Source organism: Crassostrea angulata, chromosome 10 (genome assembly GCF_025612915.1).
Source record: "Crassostrea angulata isolate pt1a10 chromosome 10, ASM2561291v2, whole genome shotgun sequence".
In the NCBI taxonomy this organism is placed as follows: Eukaryota; Metazoa; Mollusca; class Bivalvia; order Ostreida; family Ostreidae; genus Magallana; species Magallana angulata.
In genome coordinates this window covers 35,097,341-35,121,514 of record NC_069120.1, presented here as the reverse complement: position 1 = coordinate 35,121,514, position 24,174 = coordinate 35,097,341, and the positions used below count along the sequence as shown (strand labels likewise).

General features: G+C 33.9%; 1 protein-coding gene across 4 annotated transcripts in view; it reads left to right on the top strand.

Annotated features, from left to right (window-relative positions):
- LOC128168303 (long-chain-fatty-acid--CoA ligase 1-like) overlaps positions 1 to 23,909 on the top strand; it is a 31,763-nt gene extending 7,854 nt beyond the window's left edge. For 2 of the 4 annotated variants that reach the window (XM_052834522.1, XM_052834523.1), the window contains exons 2-22: positions 1,772 to 1,925; positions 6,713 to 6,830; positions 8,754 to 8,821; positions 9,532 to 9,633; positions 9,983 to 10,082; positions 10,461 to 10,633; positions 11,188 to 11,220; positions 11,994 to 12,045; positions 12,729 to 12,799; positions 13,086 to 13,169; positions 13,311 to 13,445; positions 17,541 to 17,626; positions 17,790 to 17,940; positions 18,036 to 18,108; positions 20,915 to 21,003; positions 21,375 to 21,491; positions 22,546 to 22,599; positions 22,729 to 22,818; positions 22,993 to 23,097; positions 23,338 to 23,409; positions 23,658 to 23,909. In XM_052834522.1, the coding sequence (XP_052690482.1) occupies positions 1,788 to 1,925; positions 6,713 to 6,830; positions 8,754 to 8,821; positions 9,532 to 9,633; positions 9,983 to 10,082; positions 10,461 to 10,633; positions 11,188 to 11,220; positions 11,994 to 12,045; positions 12,729 to 12,799; positions 13,086 to 13,169; positions 13,311 to 13,445; positions 17,541 to 17,626; positions 17,790 to 17,940; positions 18,036 to 18,108; positions 20,915 to 21,003; positions 21,375 to 21,491; positions 22,546 to 22,599; positions 22,729 to 22,818; positions 22,993 to 23,097; positions 23,338 to 23,409; positions 23,658 to 23,795 (2,049 nt within the window). In that variant the 5' untranslated portion in view covers positions 1,772 to 1,787 and the 3' untranslated portion in view covers positions 23,796 to 23,909. Of the gene's footprint in view, positions 1 to 153; positions 309 to 1,771; positions 1,926 to 3,760; positions 4,354 to 6,712; positions 6,831 to 8,753; positions 8,822 to 9,531; positions 9,634 to 9,982; positions 10,083 to 10,460; positions 10,634 to 11,187; positions 11,221 to 11,993; positions 12,046 to 12,728; positions 12,800 to 13,085; positions 13,170 to 13,310; positions 13,446 to 17,540; positions 17,627 to 17,789; positions 17,941 to 18,035; positions 18,109 to 20,914; positions 21,004 to 21,374; positions 21,492 to 22,545; positions 22,600 to 22,728; positions 22,819 to 22,992; positions 23,098 to 23,337; positions 23,410 to 23,657 lie in introns of those variants that run through there. The other 2 variants (XM_052834521.1, XM_052834524.1) reach the window with 2 other exon arrangements.
- Positions 23,910 to 24,174: the final 265 nt, after the last annotated feature.

The following is a 24,174-nucleotide window of genomic DNA, read 5'->3' as shown; positions in this document are numbered from 1 at the left end:
CTTGATCCCAATACAACACTGTCAGTATATGTGACGTGTTATATTAAGGGGGGAGTTTATCATTATCTCGTAAATACTTGGACTGGCCTTGACAGATTTCTACAACATGTATGGCCAGTTTTTTTTTTTGTCAGATAGTATAGTCCATGAGTCCGTTTTCTGCATCTTGTACTGCATTTAGTCCACGGTCGTTCTGGTGTGACAAAGGCCAGTACAGTAGTCTTTGTGGATAATTATTGATTGACGTGAAACAAGATGTCTGCGACATCTCTGATTCAGGGAGTTTCAGTGGCAGGCATGGTGATGATGTGAGTGTTTGGTGTCCTTGAAGGATTCAGTATTAATTCATTGTCAGCCTATATTTTTATAAAGAAAACCTGTGCATCTGTGCTAATTCAACTGTTACAGATGTGCCTTCATGTGTTAAATTTCCATGCATAAATTTTGAATGAATTTTCTTCTCTGCATGAAACATGCAACTGCAGATCCTAAAACCACTCTCCAGTGAGATCTGTATGTTTAGGATTTTAAAAGAAATAATGCATGTGTTTAATCAATTTTGATCAGGGTTTAGAGTCTCAATTTTGTTGATTTTCGTCTTAACTATCATGGTATATTCTCTCTATATTTCAATGTAAATTTACCGTACATGTTGATTTATCCCTATTGCAAAATTGTACACTTGTATGCATTGATGATCTTGCTTGATATGCAAGGAAGCACACACATTCCTATTGAAGTGTCTTGGAAAAGGGAAGGATATTTATGTTTAGATTCCAGTGACAATTTTAGTTCTTGAAATCTGTTTTAAAATGTTGACATCCTTCCTCATTCATTTTTTAACCGGGTTTTCCAACGGAAAAATCCGGTTATTAAAATGGTGAAAATGGCGGGCGGGTGGGCGGGCGGGCGGGCGGCTGCCAAAAGGGTACCCTCATTGTACGGATAACTCCTCCTACAGTTCTCAAGATAGGAAGTTGTTCTTTTGGAGATCAATTGTACATATATCAGAGGTGTGCATATTGCTAGGATTTTGATTTCCGATAATTTATCGAAAAAATACAAGCTTTTGAACTTAGTCATTATTTGGCAAAATGTTGCATATACATGTAGGGTACTCCATTTCACTGGATGAGGGTTGACATGGATTATGGATACAGTTTACATAAAAGAAAACCCGGTTTGCTGTCACATTGACAGCTTTTCACTTGTATTATATTTTTTTTTAGCTTCCTTTGTCTATGACATGTATTGCATATAACCGAAATAATAAATACATGTTTGCTCATATATGACCGAGTTGTATCGATTGGTTGATAGGCAACCAACCCCATGTACCATCTGCTGTGAAGTCTGTTTTTATGAAAATTGATGCATATTCTCACATGTATATAATTGACAGTTGGTAAAAATTGTCACTAGAGCAACTGGATATACCCGTATAATTTATTAACGTACAGACTTTTTTCGATGGATATAATATACCGTAATTTGAAAGTTGCACACATTTGCAATCACCAGAATAAAATAGGTCTGTATAATTGAATTTGTCTCGAACATCATTTTTTGAATAATGAAACATTTCCTACAGTCTTCTAGCACGTCATTAAGTGACTTCAACTGTTATATTGGCTGGTAGTTTGGACAACTTTTTACCATTTTACTGATAAAAGAAAAGCGCTTTGAATTATATGGTTCACTGAACCACAGAGGCAATATCTATGCAGGCACAGATTCTAAATTTTAAACTTGATGAACTTTATAATTTCAGAGAGAAAATACGAAATATGGATTACTTGAAGCTACTGGGAGCTGGTGCTGTGACTCTAGCGGCTGTAACCACTACTACGTTCTATTACCTGACAAGCCGCCCACAACCCATTCCATTGCTCTGTGATCTGAATGACCAAACGCAAGAAAAAGATGTAAGTATATTGCAATGCCTGATGCATAAATAAATCAGCCTCCATCCCTCTCTATTTATCACCTCCCTCTCCCTATCCCTTCTTCCCTCCCTTTCTATCTCTGTGTCTCTCTGTATGTGTCTGTCTGTCCATCTGTCTTCTTAGCAAAAAAGTTTTTTGAGTTTTTAGAATACACATGTATAATGAAAAATTGCCATGCTTTCACAGCCATCAAGGAATGAAGAACTTGTTATAGTTTGATTGGTTATTGTTAAGGACATGTTCTCATCCTATTCATTGATATATAGGAAATGATTATCCTAATGATGCTGATGTGTAATGTAGACCACTTGAATTAATTACATAATTTTTTATAGAAGCTTATAACAACTATGCAATTCAAACAGCAGATATTGAAGAAACATCCTGGTAATTATATGTAAGAAACAGAATGAGCGGAGACGTTTTAAAAAGTTCAGAAATGAGGGAAAATATAAAGGAACACTCTCTCTCAATCAGAAATAATTCAGTTAATATTTACTCTATAGTCTATAAAACATGATATTTTAAATTTTCTTCAACTTAAATAATACAAGATCAAGAGACTCGCCATACTCAGTGTCATGAAGGTCTGTGCAGCATGTATGCAATTCAGGAGTTGTCCATCTTGATTCATTTATGTTGCATCTATATATACTGTTACATGGCAATATTTTGTTATGAAAGAAATAAAAAAAAATAAGTTCATGAGCGCTAATAATCTGTATATCTAAATGACTACTGTCAATAGGTCAATCAAACTTTAAGTTGGACAAGCTGCTCTATTATGATAATTAAAATGTACATACTTGCTGGCATATTTTTACAGTTGATACCCTGAGACAATAACTTACCACACACCTGGGATTAATTTTTGTGCAATGAAAGTCTAGATGCTAGTTTACATTGACAGTATCAGTGATGATGATGCGAAAGCTATTTGATTTTCATATGAGTCTGCAAATGTACAATTTACCATATTTCTTGCCCAGATGAAAGTGAACTCAATTCAAAATTAACGTGCATGCAGAGATCATGCAGGCTACACCTGTGTACATACTTGTGACCTTTAAAATTTATATAACTTTTAAAAAAAATAATTTCATAGGGATCACAAAGTCTGTGATTCCGTAAGAAAATATCACAGTCACATGTTGCAGAGTATTAAAAGTTTATACAGTTTAAGGGCTATAATATTCCGGTAATTTGAAAAAAGTGCTTGAATGTACTGATACGTCATTACCATACTTTTATGTGAAGTTTTCTTAAATTGGTGGTGTCTGGTTATTTTTGAAAAAGGGAAATTATCTGGTACTTGAGAGTTAAGAAATTTTTGGAAATTTTACATACATGTACATTTAGTGTATATATATATATGAATTAAAAAAATCCAAACACTATACAGTAGAATTTTGTAAGTTGTCATAAACAGGAACTGAAATATTAAGGCAGGATGTCTGCATCTTAGATTATTTGCAGTTAGAAAAAAGATGTGTGCTGGTGTACATTAATAGACACACCTAAAGTATATGTAAATTAAGTGATGGAGGAGAAAACAGGCATGGTGGTGTGATCAAGAATCACACCACTATGTCTAAGTGCATTTATGTAGGTCTATACTGTTCTATATTGATCCAAAGTTATTTATAGAAATATGCACAATCATTATCAGGTACTAGAAAATCAATTTTCAGATGCTCTAACTATCTGCTTGAATTTAGCGCCCTCCCCCTTCTCATCCCTCTTTATTCTCCAGCCACATGGCTCAGATTTGTTAAAGAAAAAAAAATGATCAAACCGTGGAAGGATATAACTTAATAGTAAATTGGAGAATTCAATTTGGCTTAATTGTGTGTGGTTAAGTGATTTAAATACAATATATTCTTAAGCTGTTAACCTGACCTCATAGTATCCTGGCAGTATTGATTTTATTGAGTAAGTGAGAGTAATGGTGGAGCATCAGCATAAACATGTGACGTATTGTTTATGTGTTGGACTACAACCTAGCCCATGCGCTAGGGGAAGTATTGTATCCTCTTTCAGCCATGTGGATTGTTGACTAGTCATAAGTAAGGTCACTGATATTTAGCAAGTGGAGCATGACAGATTGAACTATTTTACTCCAGGTAGTGGAACAGGTTATATACCTGAAGTATCAAGCACTGGAAACATGTGCTCAGTGGAAGTTCATTGACAAACAAACAAAAGACAGCAGCGGGTTTTTGTGTGTTGTTGTTATCTCAGTGACTGTGAATACTGTGCTCAATATAACAGGGGAAATTTATAGCACCACGTGGACGGGGAAAGGTATTTGTTGTCATTCATAGAATTCGTTTGTGGAGAAGGCATGGGGAACTCTCAGTCTATCGATCTGATTGTGGATCCTGCTAATCAGAGTGAAATAACTGATGTAAGTGTCTTTTTCTTCTTTTATTCTGGAAGAATTTCTTCTGGTTTTCTTTCAAAAGATATGGACATCTGTTTTCCAAATTCCAGAGTGTTTTGCTAATCAAGTCTCAACTGCTATTTTCAGCGTGGCCTTTTAAATGAAAAAACCAACAAAACATGACCTGTTTTTCATGAATTGTGAATTAAAGATTAAATGTATTCAGTTGATAATAATAGAATTCTGCCTTTAAATGTAACTTTAAAATTTGAATTTTTTATGTGGTTTTGAATGAGTCTCTCTACCATTGATTGCTCATGTAAAAGATTTAACTTGATTTCTCAACAGAGGATTAGAGCTTCTCAAGGTTGTTGACAAGTATTTTTTTAGAACACTGGTTGATTATACTCTTACAACAGTACAATTAAGGGAATTACTTGGATGTAAATTCTAGTACATGTACCGGTACTACTGGTTTTTCCTTCAAATTTTTCATCCTACTTTCCCTAACATTCGTGACAGTGCATTAATTTATCTTGCTGGTTGTTACAAGGTATAATGTAGGGATAAAATTACCTAGTTGTTTAAATAAAATCCTGTTTCTAAAAATGTGTTAGGAATTAAGATACTATTTTAAATATTTATATTTAACATGTTTAATGACCTAGTAATTTGGGTGAGGTTTCCATCAATTCATATGGAAAAAAACTCTATGATCGTTGAAGCAAATCATTTCAATACATCAACATACATTAAGTTTTTATTCAGGAATCTGAATGAAAAAAAAATTGATTGTGCCTTATTCTTTATAGTTTCACCTCGGGGGTAAAACTGTAGGAGTTGTTTCTGCTCAAGATTTGTTCGTGTTATGCCAGCACCAAATATTTATGAGAGATAATATAAATCTTTGTAACTTTATTCGATATTCCATGCAGTTATGATTTTTAGTTCAGCTCAGATGGGGATGTGGGTTGTTTATGTGCCAGGCTTTTTTTTTTTCAAAGGAAATTGCTTGTGCTTGAAACTGTAATGTGATTAAATAACTTTTAATTTTTGAATAGTCTCATCTGATTTAAGATAGCTTATAAATACCCAGTATATAAAGTTCTCAACTCAGAACTGCCCCATTATATTTCTCTCCCAATGATATTATTAAGTATCAACCTAATTACCAACAGTACTAAGTTTAAGATTTCTGGTCACTGGTTTGTCTACAATTTATTGCCTGGGAAACTTATGTAGTCTGTGTTACTTTTCTTGAAGAATGGTTTTTATTTGTTGAATTACAAGTGGTTCTCTGTTGTCATTGCATGCTGATTTCAAGTTTATTTAAATTACATGTATCAATATCACACTTCTAGGGATTCTTTTGTCAATACAATATTTCCTTATTTACTTTTTGTCATCAAGTGAGAGAATGAGGTTTTGAAGTCCGGGTGTGTTAACAGTCATATTGAAACTGATTAATTTTCAAATGAATTGGACTCATGATGATGATTAAAGTCCCATGAATGACACTTCTCTATGATGCAATGAAATGATACATATTTTAATTGTCTGGATAATGTTAGTAGCTACAATTGAGGATATGTAAGAACTGAGTATTTCTTGAGTTTAGTTTATGTCCGGTCTCTTTATTTCAAAATTTCAAAATTTGAACACTTAATTTATTACCATATTTAACCTACCCTATTCTTTAAACCCTTTGTAATGAAATCAAAGGGTTTATATACCAGGTACCTGTGTGACGGTGCCTATATTTACGAGTGATATTCAGCTTGGATTGAAAATTAGATTATTAGAAAATTAAATTGAAAAACCACCCTTTTCCCAAACTACTCCTCCCCCCTCCCTATGTCCATTTCTTCCTTGCCCATATCCTCCCTGCACATGCCAATCTCCTCAATGCCCTCTCCTCCTAACTAATGTCCAATTCCTCCCTGCCCATCTTCTCCCTGCCCATGCCCATTTCCTCTTTGCCCTCTTTTCTCTACCCATGCCCAACTCCTCCTTGTGCTGTCATCTATGCAAATGCCAGTCTCCTCATTGCCTTCTCCTTGTCCATCTCCTCCTTGTCAATCCCCTCATTGCCCTCTCATCCTTGTCCATGCCCATCTCCTCAGTGCCAGTCTCCTCATTGCCCTCTCATCCTTGCCCATCTCTTCCTTTTCCTGATCTATGTCTATGCACATCTCCACATTGCCCTATTATCTCATCCATACACATCTCCTTGCTCATGCCAATTTGATTTCTCCTGTACCTGTTCTTAATGATGCAAATCTTGACTGCTTTATTCAGCCGACTGAGTGTGGTAGATTTTCTCAAGTTTCATTGTGCAAAATGAAATGAAAAAAAAAGTCATACGTTTTATTTTTTTTTCCAGAAAAATGAAAGATCACGAATGTCAAAGCTCTGTAAAAATGGAAAGTACCTCTGTGAATATGAGGACGGCGAAGTGAAGACTCTGTATGATGCTTTCAAAAGGGGAGCAAGAGTATCAAGTAAGAACATGGAATAGATAATGATTCATGCTGGTATTTTGACTATCACAATTGATCCATTGTATCATATTTCATAGAGAAGAAAAAAATTTACAGAAATCAGAAGAGAGAGTGATTAAGAGGGAACATTGTTTGAATTTTAGTTTGGTAGATATGTCATATTTGATATACATAAATGTACTAGGAAACAGGTTATGTACATTTGGAGATTTAAATTATCCATCTTTCCTGGATTATAAATACCGGTATCTAGAAGTTTGTTACGATTATTTATCATCCCAAAATGAGCAAGAACATTACAATTTCTTGGATTAAAACGTAGTTTATTTTCTGTAAATAACTGGAATAATCAAACGTTAAACAGTGTGAAGATGATGAGGCTTGTGTTTCTTCATTCTCCATCATTATATACAATCAGATACACATATGGCCAACCTACACATATCATCATTGATCAGTTAGAAATTGAATTATGTAGGCCATTTAGGCTTGTAGATTGATGTATGTACATACATCAAGAAATTACTGAGTAATTGAGACTTGTTTGTCAATCAGATAAAAAAAAGAATGTGCTTCAGGCATTACAAACTTATGTACAGTGTGATACATCAAAACATTATCATACCTGAATGAGACATTTACATATTTATTCATTTCATTACTCAGTTCCCTTTTGTTCATGAGATATATAAAAACGTTAATAAAACTTGAAAAAAAAAAAGATTTTTATTTTCTTGAGAGTCCAAAGTCTCCTTACTTAACATATATTTGTATTCTTGTCAAGTCATCAGAACAAAGTCCGCGTAAACAGGCAATTACAGATATATACTTGTCTTTTGTTAAGGTTTGCTGGTAAATTTCTTTTTAACCAAAACTACAGACTTTGAACCATCTCTTCATCTGTGTATTATTGATGCCTTCAGGAGTTTTATATTGTATCAGCTAGGTTATTCTGACAAACTTGACATATCTTATTTGTCAATTTAAGGACAGTTTGTTCACAGTGGATGTAAATGAGTCGATAAATATCAAGAAAATCCATTCAAGCAAAAGATTGTCCTCAAACGTATTGTATGGATGGTTTGAATTGGTATATTTTAAGGGTAGTGAGATCTTCATAAAGTAAACTTTGCATTTAAGTTTCTGGGTTGTGACATTATTATAAAAATATAAAGTTCTACCATATTTGTCTCTGTTTACAATGCAAAACTATGATTCATGTTTCAAAGAGTAAGAGGAGGATTATGAATTGATTGAATACAAGTGGTACAATTATATTAACGTACGTAGCCTCTTATCATAATATGTGTAGTTTCAATTAAAATGAAAAGTTTTTTAATTCCCACGAATTTCAGAGATCTACCTTATACACATTTTATACTTTACAGTTTCAAGACATATTTTGTGGCAACCAAATCTGAGTTGTGCATGCAAATGTAGCTTATTATGGTACCAGTAAACGGTTTTATGAGGCTTGAAGGTTTAAATAATCTATATTTATGGTTTAAAATGTTTAAAATAGCGCATGTAAGTTTGACTCTTGAATTGTGCAATGTTTGCTAAATAGTAAATGAGATATATTAAGCAGATTTGTGATGTAAAAGTTTTACTGTTTGTTTAGTACATGTATTGGCTCATTTCGTGCCAAAGTTGGCGAAAAAACAACCATTCGTGAAAGCAGTAAAAGATTATTAAAAATGGGCATAACAAGTTTCCCCAACATTAACTTTAATTGTGAAAAAATATTATAAAAAACATAATTTTTAAAAGCAATAAAAGCTGAAAAGCACTTTAACAATTTTGGCAACAGTAAATGGGTATACAAAACAGACAGTAAGAAAGTTATAAAGTAACTCATTGATATGAAAATGAACAAGTGTTGATTGAAATCATTGATGTACATTTATCATTTGTTGCCTGTAGATAATGGAGAGGCCTACGGATGGAAACCCAGCCCCTCAGAACCATTCCAGTGGATCTCCTACAATGATGTAAGATTGTTACACAGTTCATGTTACTGGTTTTATTTCTGAGAAACTACGGACCCCTAGATTGTTTGAACAGTCCAAATTCAAGGAATCTAGTGTTTTATGATATACGCCAGGTTTGAAGGAAAGCTACCATGTAGAAGCTGGATTCTTTTGTTTATTTAGTCCAATCAAAGATTTATTGAGGCATATACCAGGGACATAAGTTTTTTTTTTAATAGAAAGAACTTAGAATGGCCTCTTTATAAAATTGGCAATTTGATAAAGAATCGATACTCTTTAAAAACTCACTGCATATAAATAAAAAATATCTTTGGTATGGAAAAGGGGCAAGGAGGGATGTGTATGAGTTTTAAAAATATATGCATGTACTGATGCATCCCTGATGCAGGAAACACAATTTTTGATAAAGATCGAGTACTTATATATCATGATATCTTTGGTATTTCCTTCCTATTCATAACCTCTGAAAATTTAATTGTAATATTTTGATGCTTCAGAAATTTGACTGTGAGCAATTATCATTTTCTTTTCCCTCATAGAATCTGAAACATGATAATACTAATATAATGATAACACATGTAATTATGATAAAATTGGTATATAATGGTAGTAAATGTTTTTTTGATAATTAAACTATTACATGTACTGGAAATAAGTCATCTTGTTATAATTGCTGATTTTTCGTTTTTTTTGTTTTTTTTGTTATCAAGGTCTTAGTTCGAGCTGCCAATGTTGGTGCTGGTCTTATAGCTAAAGGACTCAAGCCAGAAAACACAACAAATGTCGGCATTTATTCCCAAAACAGGGTTGAGGTATACCATATGTCATATTATATCCCAGCCCAGTATTTGTTTTCAGTAAATAAAAAAATTATAGTAAGCAATACAGACGTTCATGACCCAGTTTTTAGAATTAAAAAACAACATTGAATGTTTTATTCATGCAAGAAAATATTTTCAGTTGATATATCAGGAAGTTTTAAAACGAAAAGATCAGAATTCATGCTATTTTCCGCTATCACTTAAATTTTATTGCCTTAAAGAAAATTACTTCTTATGAACTAGTGCATACTTTATTTTGACTGTTTTTTTTATGCAGATGTATATATGTAGGTGTAGTACTTGTTAAAAAGAAAGTCTTCCTTTTTTTTTGCTTGTATAGTATGGGATCACAGAACAAGCCTGCTATATGTATTCCATGGTCCTTGTGCCGCTCTATGACACATTGGGACCAGAGGCGTGCACACACATCATCAACCAAGGTAATAAATGAAGGAGTGGCACAAGGAAGAGATAAGAGACTAAGATTGTCCACAGAAAATAACACACAAAAAATAAGATTGCTGTTCATGTTTACGCTGATGAATATTCATTTCATTACCCTATTAATTGTTGACCATGAGAAATGTTTCCTTAAATGTAATGTGTTTGTGTTTACTGACGAAAATGAGTCTGCCTTTGTAGATAACAAAATCTGTATTCATTAGGATGAATAATTGGCAGAGAATTTTTTCGGAGGTTTTTGGAGGGGCATAATCTAAAGACAGATTATTTAAGTTTTAATGACAGGGATGCACATGTAATTAAATGTAGAATAATGTACATATTGATATTTTACTCTCATACGAAATTCTTTTCAGCTGAGATTAAGACTGTGGTCTGTGATAAGAATGTGAAGGTCAAGGCCATACTGAATCGAATCAAGGAGACGCCCGACCTAGAGAGCATAATCCTGGTGGAGGAACCTTCCGACGAGATGAAGGAGCTGGCACAAAAACACAACATTGACCTCACATCCTTCGCCGAGTTAGAGGTCAGGGGCCATCTTTGTAGCGCTGAGAAACATCCCATACTGGCCATAGGGAATTCTCTTTTCACTATTAAAAAAAAGCAGTTTATTTGTGTCTCTTTAATTTATTGCTCAATTATCCAATTCAATTTTTTTCTACTTACAAATCAAATTTTTGAAAAAAAAAAAAATTCAAATTCAGAACATCTGTTGACCGTTTTTTCATATACTGGTAGTTCTCTGCTACGAAATGCAACAGATGTTAGAGATTGAGATTTCATGGAGATTGGTGTATTCATATCAAAAATAGGATCATATAAACAAGCTCAAATCTTTCCTTGTTGATATCCATGCATAGTTTGTTCCTTTATTATTTGAAACACCTGCCAATCAGCTTATTACTAGAAAAGTTGTTTGGTAGAAATCAGATATCTAATATAAAGTCATGTACATGTAAAGCAATTTGCAGTAAATGCTGGATCTCGATCCAGACTGTTTTATGATGTAGATATCGTACAGATTAACATCCATGTTTGGAGACTTTTTTATCAAAATATCTTTACATTGTTTCTATGCAGGCACTTGGTGAGAAGAATCCACAAGAACCAAAAGTAAGCTTAGATCCAAAGAAAATGATGTTTATTGATATTGAAGTATAATTATATGTTCAGTGCACCAATAGTTTCCCCATAATGAAGTTTACTAAGTACATATATTGTCACGATAATTTTGGAGAACATAGTAATTTATGTGTAAGTTTGGGAAAAAGTTTTATAGATAGTAAGGTATAATATTGTTCATTTGTATGTGACATAACCCTCAATCAAGGTCAATTGATGCAGGTCAGTGTCATCTGGTCAATTAATAAACTTAGAACCATTTTAACACGACCTTGGACTTCTGGTAGGACGTAACTATTTCTTGCATCAAAACAGGTAAAAAAAACAACACTGGTTTTGAGAGAAATATGCACAGATTGCTTAGTCCTAGCCCAAAAGCCAGACAAATCTTGTTGATTTCAAAGAGCCATGGCTTAGTGGCTAGCAATGAAATAGACAGGCCTATGTCACATTAGTGTTTCAGCCTGTTTGACACTACTACCCAAAGTTCAAGCTCTTGTTAAAATGGTTCTATTATGATGGATCTCATACTTAACCAAAAGTATAATCCATAATAAACCTTAGAGTGTTTAATGAAAAATTCTTAAGGAAATGTTACTGGGAGAATTTTTCAACATGGACTTGATTTAAAAAGTGGCATCCCAGGGGTTATAAACTGTCTAGAACAGTGTAAGATTGTGTTTGATGAAGTAGACTATGTTTGACTTGTACATTGGGCAAGCACAAAGACTTTCAATGTATTGTTTACTTGATTTTTTTTTCAGCCTGCCAAGCCGGACGATTTGTGTGTTCTGTGCTACACCAGTGGGACCACAGGTAATATTTTCTTGTTATACTCATCACTAACAACAGGATGTATACATGTAGACATATGCCACATCCTTATTTATGGTCAAAGACGAATTACTGCACATTGTTACACAATAGTTTAAGGAGGTATATTGTACGTGTACATTGGCATGTAGCATAACTGTTAGAAAAGAAGTGGGATGGTAAACCAATCAATTAGATTTATTGTCCAGGCCCTCCTCAATACCAAGTTGTTGTATTTGGTCGAAGGCTTGTCACTTGTTGACAGATATGACGGCTCTAAAGAGGTTTTGGCCTATAAATAGATTTACAATGCCTCTACCCATGCTGTATATAAGATGTTTATTTATGGTTGTTGTAAATCCGATCAATGTTTGTATACAAGGAAACTATTGATTTGAATCAAAAACAGTGACTGTTGAATTTTGTTTGTTGTCAACCAATAAGAACATACTCTTTCCTATAGGATTAACCTATACAAACAGCATAATATATGTCTTATTGTAGATTTGTGGGATTTGGTGGTCGATTGGTCGTAGATATGAGAAAATTGGGAAGGGCCCAGTGCTTCCTATGCCCCCCACCCCACCCTATCCCCCCACTCCCTACATGTATTTAACTTACAAACATTAATTTGGTGTTTTTTTTTAATTCTTGAAATTTCAACAACAGTGTTTATTTTTTTCAAGGTTTACCAAAAGGTGCCATGTTGACACACAGAGGAACAATGGCTACTGTTGTGGCAGCTGGGGCCGTGCTGGTGAGAAGCTTTAATTGAGACATTGTGATAGTTTTTCAGCATTTGTCTTTACAGAACTATTCAAAATTCTTTTTTATGCGATACATGAATTCAAGAAATTCTTCATCAGAGAGTCTATCATCCATAGATATTTGTTTTGTTGTTTATCATATAACTTTTGCTTTAATTATAAATGCAAGGAAAAACATCTATTTTCATTAGATCATCAGAGGTTCTGATTTTATGCATTGTATACTCTGTGTTGAGCTGAATATTTTAAATATTGATGTATCTTTTTGTATTTCAGAAACCTGGTGGCATAGACATCTCTCCAGAAGACACACTTATATCATATCTTCCACTTGCTCATTCATACGAAAGGTTACTCGAGGTACATTCAATACATATACTACCATATTGTTATTGTTAAAATAATTCATGAGTTTCATATTGTACATTTAACAATAAACCTACCTATAAATTACATTTTGTGTTAAACCTGCTTTAATATATTTTTTGATTTTACCCTTAGTGCTACTGTGTGTTGAACGGAGCCAGAATTGGGTTTTTCCAAGGAGACGTGAAGTTATTGTTGGATGATATTAAGGAGTTGCAGCCCACCCTCTTCCCATCTGTACCAAGGTTACTCAACAGAATCTATGACAAGGTATGTTACATGATGACAGCTGACACCCTCCTTCTTCAGTAGAAACACGAACAGCTAGGATAAAACCCAACAACAAAATGTTCAGGATTTTTATTTGTATGCCTTGGTATTTGTTTACGAAAATGCTGTTTTTAGCTCACCTGAGCTGAAAGCTCAAGTGAGCTTTTCTGATCACTTTTTGTCCGTCGTCCGTCCGTCCGTCCGTCTGTCCGTCCGTCTGTCCGTCTGTAAACTTTTTACATTTTGAACTTCTTCTCTAAAACCGCTTATCCAATTTCAACCAAATTTGGCACAAAGCATCCTTATGGGAGGGCGAATATAAATTGCAGAAATAAAAGTCCGATCTGTTTTCAAAGCGGAGAAAACCTTGAAAATGTAGAAAAAGGGGGGTGCATTTTTTAAAATCTTCTTCTCAAGAACTACTGATTCCAATTCAACGTAGTTTAGCATAAATTATCCTTATGGGAAGGAAAATATAAATTGCAAAAATTAAGGTCTAATTCTGTTTCAAATCTGAGTTATTACGAAAATAATAATAAAGGAAAGCCGTGTTTCAATCAGTTTAATAGCCTCGGATTCGGCATCCGGTAAAATGGGTAGACAAGACTTGGCCTGGGCAAAACAAAAGATAAGCAGTTATTAATCTGCCAATCTCATTAAAATTTCAGGATAATTGATGGACCAGTATATTTGTATTTGCTGTAATTATTGCTGCAAAATAATGCGTATTTGGAATTGACGATTGCCGATCTGCCCCGGCTTTTATTTTGCCACGGCTCGGTTTTGCTTACCCATTTTACCAAGACTCGTATTCCATACTTCTAAAACGAGGTTCTTTGTTGAAAGCAGCCATGACATTATACGAAAAAGGGTCGATCTGACTATGATGAATTTGCTTGTTGTGCAACAGTTCGCGTATGAAGGGAAATTTTTTAAACATGAAAAATATATTGGTGCCGATTTTGTGAAGTAAATTGAGGCTAAATATTTCAATGCGTTGACAGTTTTCACACATGACGTTGATGTTAGCATGTTCTGATTTTCGTTTCGTTTTCATTATTTATGCTTTGTAACCTGGAAACTGTCGTCTGTATTTCGTGATTTTTACGTATCAAATCAAACAGGGACTTCGGTAAATCAAACAGTTACGTTAACTGTTTACCTGCGCAAATTAAGCAAAATCTGATGTAGGAGTACTGAAATACAATTCATTCTATCGGTAATTCGGCATTATTTTTTGCGTAATGGTAGATTAATGCAATAGGTTTTTGTTGAGATGCTCGGCATTTTCTCGAGTTTATTCAGTTTAAATAGAGTTTGATATCGCTTACGGAAATATGTAGGTATATACATGTATATATATGATTCATTTCGAAAAAATAAATTGTGTTCTTTGTTTGTTATACATGTAGTGCATGTTTCTTGTGTTTAATTGTTAACAATTTCTATTTACTAACCATTTTTTAGTGTTTGCTTCGAATTATAAGCAAGATACAGAGATTTGCTAACAATTCTATGTTTGTACACAGATCTTAAAAGCTTAAGATTAAATCAAAGTACTGATAGTACTGAAAAGCGCTAACCCAGCTTCTGTATGTATATAACAGATATATGTATATAGCATTTCAGCTTCTGTATACGCACTATATTATATTATGACAGTCCCTGCAATGATGTATGTAAGCCCCGTACATTAATTTCACAATAACCCGTAAGTTAGATTCACAATAGCCCGTGCAGTTATGTGCATAAACCCCTGAAACTGGTTCCCTAACCAGTTTAAATGATGTATACTTTTGCTTAGAGGGGGCGGTTATTCGATGCACTGGAAGTTGAAGTCTAACGACCATAAAGGGCTGAGCTATGCTTAGCGCTTTAAAAAGTAAAAAAATTGTCAATATTTATTACGAAAATTTTCAAAATCTGTTCTTCCAGAAACCAACTTATTGAATTGTAAACTTAACCTTTTTAGCTCACCTGAGAATGGGGCCACAATGGGGGGTCGAAGTTTAACAAATGAATATATAGAGTAAATCTTTAGAAATCCTCTTCTCAGAAACTAATCGGCCAGGAAAGCTGAAACTTGTGTGGAAGCATCCTCAGGTAGTGTAGATTCAAAGATGTGAAAATCATGACCCCTGGGGATAGGGTGGGGCCACAATGGAGGGTCGAAGTTTAACATATGAATATAAAAAGTAAATCTTTAAAAATCTTCTTCTCAGAAACTAATTGGCCAGGAAAGCTGACACTTGTGTGGATGCATCCTTATGTAGTGAAGATTCAAATTTGTGAAAATCATGACCCCCCGGGGGTAGGTTTGGGCCACAATGGGAGATCAACGTTTTACATAGGAATATACACAGTTAATCTTTAAAAATCTTCTTCTCAGAAACTAATCAGCCAGGAAAGCTGACACTTGTGTGGATGCATCCTCAGGTAGTGTAAATTCAAAGTTGTAAAAATCGTGACCCCCGGGGGTAGGGTTGGGCCACAATGGGGGATCGAAGTTTAACATAGGAATATATACAGTAAATCTTTAAAAATCTTCTTCTCAGTAACTAATTCGAAGGCAAAGCTGGAACTTGTGTGGAAGCATCCTCAGGTAGTGAAGATTCAAAGTTGTGAAAATCATGACCCCTGGGGGTAGGTTGGGGCCACAATGGGGGATTGAAGTTAAACATATGATTATATACAGTAAATCTTTAAAAATCTTCTTCTCAGAAACTAATTAGCCAGGAAAGCTAAAACTTGTGTGGAAGCATCCTCAGTTAGTGTAGATTCAAATTTGTGAAAAGCATGACCCCTGGGGGTAGGTTTGGGCCACAATGGGAGGTCGATGTTTTACATAGGAATAAACAGAGTCATCTTTAAAAATCTTCTTCTCAGAAACTAATCAGCCAGGAAAGCTGGAACTTGTGTGAAAGCATCCTCAGGTAGTGTAGATTCAAAGTTGTGAAAATAATGATCCCCACGGGTAGGGTGGGGCCACAATGGGGGGGGGGGGGGGTCAAAGTTTAACAAAGGAATTTATAGGGTAAATCTTTAAAAATCTTCTCAGAAACTAATCAGCCAGATGATTCTTTATAATTGTTAAGACTTTGGCCCCAGGACAATTCTTTGGCCTCATGAGAAGGTTGAGAGTTTACTGTACGTTTATATCCCATATATAAACTATTGTTAGGGATCTTTTTGAGAACTGCAATACTCAACACATGATATGACTATAAAATCATCCTGTTAGAAAAGGGACTAATGATTATAAACATTAGAATATCCAGGGGAAAATGGATTTTATTTATACAGGATTTACATGAATTATTGTATATTGTCCAGATAGTTTGTATTATGACTCCATTGAGCTGATTTTATCATACCTATTGTTCCTCAGGTGAGCGATGTGGCCCATGGGCCTCTTGTTTTATTGATGAAATTGATCCGAATAAAGAGAATTATAAGTCTCAGATTACCAGGAAATTTGGTTATTATTGGCATATTGTTATGGGATGTTATTGATTGAAACAAGCATTCTGAGAGTATTGCATATTAAGCAATACACGTCCCCTACCGGTTTGTGGAAATTGTAAAAACAATGCACTGTTATGCAGAATATCGAACCCAAACATTAAAAAATTGGAATATCAAAAAATTAATTTTCTCGAAAATATGTCAACCAGATGCTACAGAATTGTAAACTTGATCTGTAGTTTGACATTTTGAAGCTGTTTAGCAAATTTCATATTATTCCTCAAACGCATTAAGAAAAAAAGTGTAGAAAACTGAAGTGGGACAGACAGACGGACGGACAGACTGACGAATGCAGAGGAAAGCTATAGTCCCCTCCGGTGAAAACCGGTAGGGGACTAATAACATGCATGTATAACTGCAGATTCTTAAAGTTTGCAAAAAATGACAAGCTGATATGCCATTGACATACCGGTATACAGTAGTATTTAGATATGGGTGTTAGATTGAGAAAAAAAAAAGTACACAGTCACTCTTGGTCCATAAAATGTTTATATACATATATTTATTTTGCAATTTTAAAAATGCTTATTTCCAATATTTTTGACAAGAACTGTTGTTTTCTCTTCAAAGGTTATGAGTCAAATAAATTCAGGATCAGGAATAAAAAAGAAGATGTTTAATATGGCTTTAGCCAGCAAGGAAAATGAACTGAAAAAGTAAGAATCTTTTTCAATTTTTCAAAAAGTTCTACCCGGTAATTTAAATCAATGACTTTTAATATTTCATAAATCATTTAAAATACATTTTTTTAAGGAAGTATATATTCTTTGGCATGATATTAAAAACATGTTTTGTTTTTTTTTATTTTGTTTGAAACAGGAGTATAATAAGAAATGATAGCCTATGGGACAAAATTGTATTCAAGAAGATTCAGGCCAGCCTCGGGGGAAAAGTGAAGCTCATTACAACAGGATCTGCTCCTCTGTCCCCCAAAGTACTTCATTTCTTGAGGTGCTGCGCGGGATGTCCTGTAAGTATGCATTACATTCATCCATTACAAAATTGTTATTTTTAGAAAAATTGGTAGCGTCATTTGCATTTCAATGAATGTCAATATTTTGACAGGTTGTGGAGGGATATGGACAGACTGAATGCCACGCTGTCTGCTCCGTGACTTTAGTTGGAGATCCTGATACAGGTATGGTGAAAAACATTGCCTAAAGTGCTCACTCTTACAAACCACCCATCAACAGACACCCAAAATTCAATTTCGTATTTTACGTACTGGGCGCCAATAGAAAATATTTCTGAAATTGTTCATTCACTAAAAAGGTGCACTCTGGCCTAGTAAGCCCCATTCTGTTACTGCCGACTGCAGTACCTGCGTAACTATGCTATGACAATGTTCTGTGACAATCCCAGCTCCACCACTATGGTGTCACAGCTATTCATTGGGACATTGGTCCAGAATATGAGAGGGTTACCTCTGAGTACTCTCTACCCAGGGTCTGGGGACTTTCCCAGAAGCCAAGAGAAACATGAAGTTTCAGTATGTTGCTTCCAAGGCAGGTCTTGTCAGAGTACACTTACTATGGAGATGGATGTTGTTTATATACCAGGTTTATATATCTTAGACAAAATTGTAGTTTTTAAACTCTTCATTATTTGTGGTTCTTTAAGTTGAAGTTTTAAACATCAAAGAATTATTTTTTTAAAATAAGAATCAAAGAATTATTATTATTGTAAAAATAAACAGCTGTAAAATCGATGGAATAGTTTTTAAAAGTCTTGACAAAGTGTTGGCATGTGAAAGACAAGGGGAATAACTTGTGTATAACCGATCGTCTTTCACTTTAAGAGGTATAGCACACTTAATATACAATTTCTCCAAAAATATAGCACTTTTGCAAACATCAGACATTTTCAATATTATACAATATTCAGTTAAAAGATATTCAAAGAATCGCAAATTTCACAATTATCATGCTCTAAGAGTCTTAATTACCTTACACAGCATCATTAAAATAATCAGGTTTAGTCAGGGATATATAGGAAAATAGTAAGTATGCGATGAAAAATGATATATTTGACTTTTTGTACCACTTAAAACTAAAGAAATCCAATTAAAATTATGTTTTACAGGTATTGTAGTATATTTTAACATTGAATTAATTTTGGTTTAACGTGATCTTCGTATTAAAAATTAGAGAAATACGATATTTCAATTAGTGACCTTTCTAATACAATCTTGTACATAGCCATATATATTTAAAAGAGTTAGATGTGTGGCCTAGTGGTAACATGGAGGTCATTTTGATTTTGTGGTCGCTGGATCGATTCAACCAGGTAGTAACTATTTTTTCACTTAATTGATAATATGATAAGATTACATGGATCTAATTGACTGGATTTTTAAAAATTATCTTGTTTAACGGTAATTCAACCTGGGTATGAGCACACCCAATATAAACAGATCGCTTTATTAACACTATACATGTATTATATATACAGCTGTACACTTAGATTCAAATTGCTTTTTGCTGGAAGTTATCACGCTTCAGAATATTAAGTGACATTATACACAGAGTTTTATGTATTCATTTCTCAATGAAGGTTTCCCGAATTTATGACAGATCATTTGTCACACACACCATTATTAAAGCAGTATCTATCTTTGAGAATCATATTGCGACAGGTACCTGAAGCTATATTTAGTAACAGGTACTTTCCGTTCAGACACAGTTGTAGGCGAAATAATGGGAAAGGCACTCTACCTCTTTATCAAGAAATAAGGGAAATTTGATGAGGAAAATAATATGATTTTTTCTATTCATTAGTTTCCTCTAACAATTTGCTTTATTTCTTAAAGACTTTAATATAGGTTATTAGAGAGGTTAAGCATTTGAACGTGTATGTCTACGTGTACGTGTGTTTACACGTACCAAAATTTGGTGTACGTTTAATAAACTGTACGTGTAAGTGAATGTGTAAAATACCGGTAATTAGATTTAACATTTCCAACATGTTCAGTTTACTCTTATTGTTTATGAAATAATTCTATGAATTTGATGAAACCAAAAGCACAGTCGTCCCCAATTTATCGTCTGCTTTACATAAAACAACGTTTGATATAAACAGCGTCTGTATTTCTATTCAAAAATGCTACAAGTCTTCATCTCCATGTACTTTTGATTCTACACGTTTTGCACAACTTGTAGAATTACGCGGTATGCAGAATTTATGACGTAATACACAACAATTTTTGGGATTCCCCTAGTCACACGTACTCGTACACGTACACGTTCAAATGCTTAACCTCTCTAATGTCTTGTGTTTCACTACTGTACATCAGAATGTGGAAAAGTGTCCCTCCAAATATTAGCATTAAGATGTTACAAATTGGTAATAATTACTGTGAGATGGATGTCAGTTAAAAAAAAAAATAAACTTTAAATGTATTGAATTATTATTCAGTGTAAATGTTTACTATCTGTAGAACTTTTATAGGTAATTTAGTTTGAAAGACATGATTTTGAAAAAGAAATTGAAGGTTATTGATTTCTGTTAAATGTTTGACAGTAAAAATCTTAGAATTGATTACAAGTTTCTGGATTGAATCAGTGGTCGGGTCTGACCAAAATATATGTACATGTACTGAAAAATTCAATAAAAGTAAAGGGGTCTACATTTTTTTCATTAGTAAATTCAAGAATTGATGAATTTTTCTTTGAAATAATATGTGAAGGTTGAGGTTTCCTGTAAACCAAATTTTCTTTGCGTGCGATAAACATTCGAAGGAATGAATTTTTCTTGCGGCAAACTAGGTTTTGGCAAAGTGTTAGGTCAAATGGAGTGTGGATCAAGCGTGGTCGTGAAAAATAGTCGTCGCAAACCAATTTATCTCTGGTAAATCGTGAAATAAAGTTGTTGTGAATAAAAATTGGTTTAGAGTATAGTAAAGTTTGGTTTGATTTTTATGAATGACTATTGTTTTCTGTATTAAGGAAATGTTGGCCCACCACTGCCATGTTGTGAGATCAAATTGGCTGATGTGGAGGAGATGAATTACTATGCAAAAGACAACAAAGGGGAGGTAAGTCATCTCTTGCGAACAGATAGTCTCATAAAAATTGATATCAAGATCATCAATTAAGTGAGAGCTAAATTCTTCAGCTGGAATTAAGTTACCGCTGTAGGTCAATTTTGTTGATATAATATATTGCAAAATTAGATCCATAAGTAAGTTTTTCAATGGGGAAATAATTAAAGAAGATTGTTTTTAAACAACAAAATGTAATACCCTCTTTCCCCATTGAAATAGATTCAATGGAACTTGACTCTGATGAAAATTTCTTATTTTTCAATTTTTCAAGGTACCGTACATATGTTACTGTACATGCATAAAAGTTAATAAACATCAAATTTGAGAAATTATCTTGATTTGATGTTGATTTGATACGACAGGTGTGTATCAAAGGACCCAATGTGTTCCTGGGTTACTACAGAGACCAAGCGAAGACGGACGAGGCTCTGGATAAAGACGGATGGCTCCACACCGGAGACATCGGACAGTGGCTGGAGGTAGGTGTTAAGACAACTAACAGTGAAAGGAATGGGGATTAAAAATGTGAACGATTTGATAGCATAATAGTAATTCATCTTCTCATAAATCTTCTCCTCTTTTCTTCCTCTCTCAATTTTTTTTTTCTTCCTCTCTCAAACGATGATGCAGAGTTGAACACCTTCAGAAGTGAAATTACCCGAAGGGTCCTTTGATGGATTGGTAGAGCGAATTTAACGAGGCCGGGTCTAATTTGTTCTGCCCTACATTTTTGGATGAAACTTTTTACATGAATTTCTACCGATATAATTATTATTTTAAGATTTAAAAATAAGACAGTTACCATGCCGTTTGTTTAGGGGGTCATCTCAAAGTTTGTTAATCTTTAACATAGGACCCTATGGGATTTTGCTTGAAATGTATCAATTTTGCAAATTTTTTACATTTTTTCAAAACTTCTGCCCTAGGGATTTCTTTTTCTGTTCTACATATTAAAGTTATTGCTAAAGGGCATGAAATGGTCAAATAAAAAAAACCTTTTACCTCCTGGTTTGTTCCAGGGGTCTTATCAAAGTTGATTTTTGTATGCCCAATTTCCCAGATTCGTCAGATAATGGCTATTTTTTATATGACAAAGGCGAAAAAGGTGGTCTATATAGTATTATTAAAACATTCAGACATATTTAAGTAATAAAAAAATATATAACTTCACATATTAAGGGTCATTAATATAAAATACATGGTTACTATCTTGAAAGGTATGAATTAAGCTATATTTAGGCGGGTTAAGAAAACGTGACAGAAGGCTAGGCTTGCTGAACCCTCTTCACGTTTTCAACCAATTGCTTATACTTCGAGACATTTATGTTTATTCCACAATATAACATTATTTTTACGCATCAAACGAGATATTTTCAACAATTTTCACTGAATATCTACAGTTGAAACTATCACGCCATGGCGTCAACTAAGCAAAAAGATGACGTCACAATACAAATGAAACGCTGCGCGAAAGCGTGCGTACTCGTTCTGTACTCGGCCTCATTAAATTTCATATGTATTGTCTTTTTTCAGAATGGTACTTTGAAGATCATTGACAGAAAGAAGAATATTTTCAAATTAGCACAGGTAATTGATAGGTCTCCTTGAACAAATATTGAATGTTTTAAATGAGGTTTTATTCAGGCATTTAAAGAATACCTGGACATACAGTTGTAGTGTTGATACACAAATTATGAATAAGGATTTGTTTTCCAGGGTGAATACATTGCTCCTGAGAAGATTGAAAATGTCTACGTGAGAAGCCCATTAGTGGCACAAGTCTTCATTCACGGAGAAAGCTTGAAAGTCAGTTTTAGTTTTGATATAAAATTGATTGTTCATGTGTATAATGCCTAAAACTATAGAGTTTATGTAATCTTATATCATTAATTTACATCATGTAAGCTGTAATATCTCTGGTCTTTTTTTAAGTTGATTTAACAGTTATTCATAAAGTCACAAAGTAACTCCTTTTTTCAGTCGAGTTTGGTGGGTGTGGTGGTACCTGATCCTGAAGTGTTACCTGGCTGGGCTAAGACAAACCTCCATGTGACGCAGACAATGGAAGAATTGTGTGCAAACCCAGTAAGTTAGACAGAATAAAACGCTTCAGAGAACTAGTGTCATCATCATGAAAAATTACAAAGATAGATTAATCTGCTATTTTACATTTGTATAGTTGGATGATATTTCATAGAAATTCAGCTGAATTACCTCTCTGGAATTGAATTATTATTGAAAAAGTCTCTCTGTAATGACTGAATGCCCTATCATTGTGGTCTATGTTGGTGATACATGTACTGATAATCCTGTCTGTAATTGTAGGATGTTAAGAAGCAAATAATGACCGATTTAACCAACATTGGAAAAACTGGAGGACTCCATTCATTTGAACAGGTAAGTTTTCAGTTAACGAAACTTTTGTTGACTGGATGTACATGTACTTGTACAAATTGAGATTTGATTTCTAAATAATAATGGCAAGGGTCAGAGAATATGAAAATTTCTTAGTAATTTGTTTGAATTTGCTCCCCATAAAACTTGATCTCATAGCATTTACCAGTACATACTGGTAAACATTTTACATACCAATATATATACAATGTACATGTACCATATAAATATTGAGGATTTTAAATTTTCAGGTGAAAGACATATTCCTATATCCTGAGCAGTTTTCTGTGGAAAATGGACTTCTAACGCCAACATTCAAAGCTAAAAGACATGAATTGAAACTAAAATTCAAATCAGAAATTGATGAGATGTACAAAAATCTAGTGTAAAAGAATGATTATCTTAGAATCTATACAAAATATTATAGAGTGGAGATTTAATTGCATGGCAAGGTTTGCTTACCTTACTCGGGTCATCTGCCAGATATAAAACAGTGCATGTAGTCAGTGATGTATATCTGAATCTCTCTAATTGTATAAAGCAAATGTACATGAGACATATCTAAAAACATTTTGAAGGTAAAAAAAATATTGTATTGGTAATATCTTAATTTTTTTCTCATTGTTCTATGAATTTTTGAGTGGTTTCTGAATTTTGTGCTGAGAGAAATTTGAAGAGATTTTTTTTTTCAATGATAAGTTTTTGAGTCTATGCAGGATTCGGATTGACAATGAAAGGAACCAAGTGTATAATATTGTACATACACAG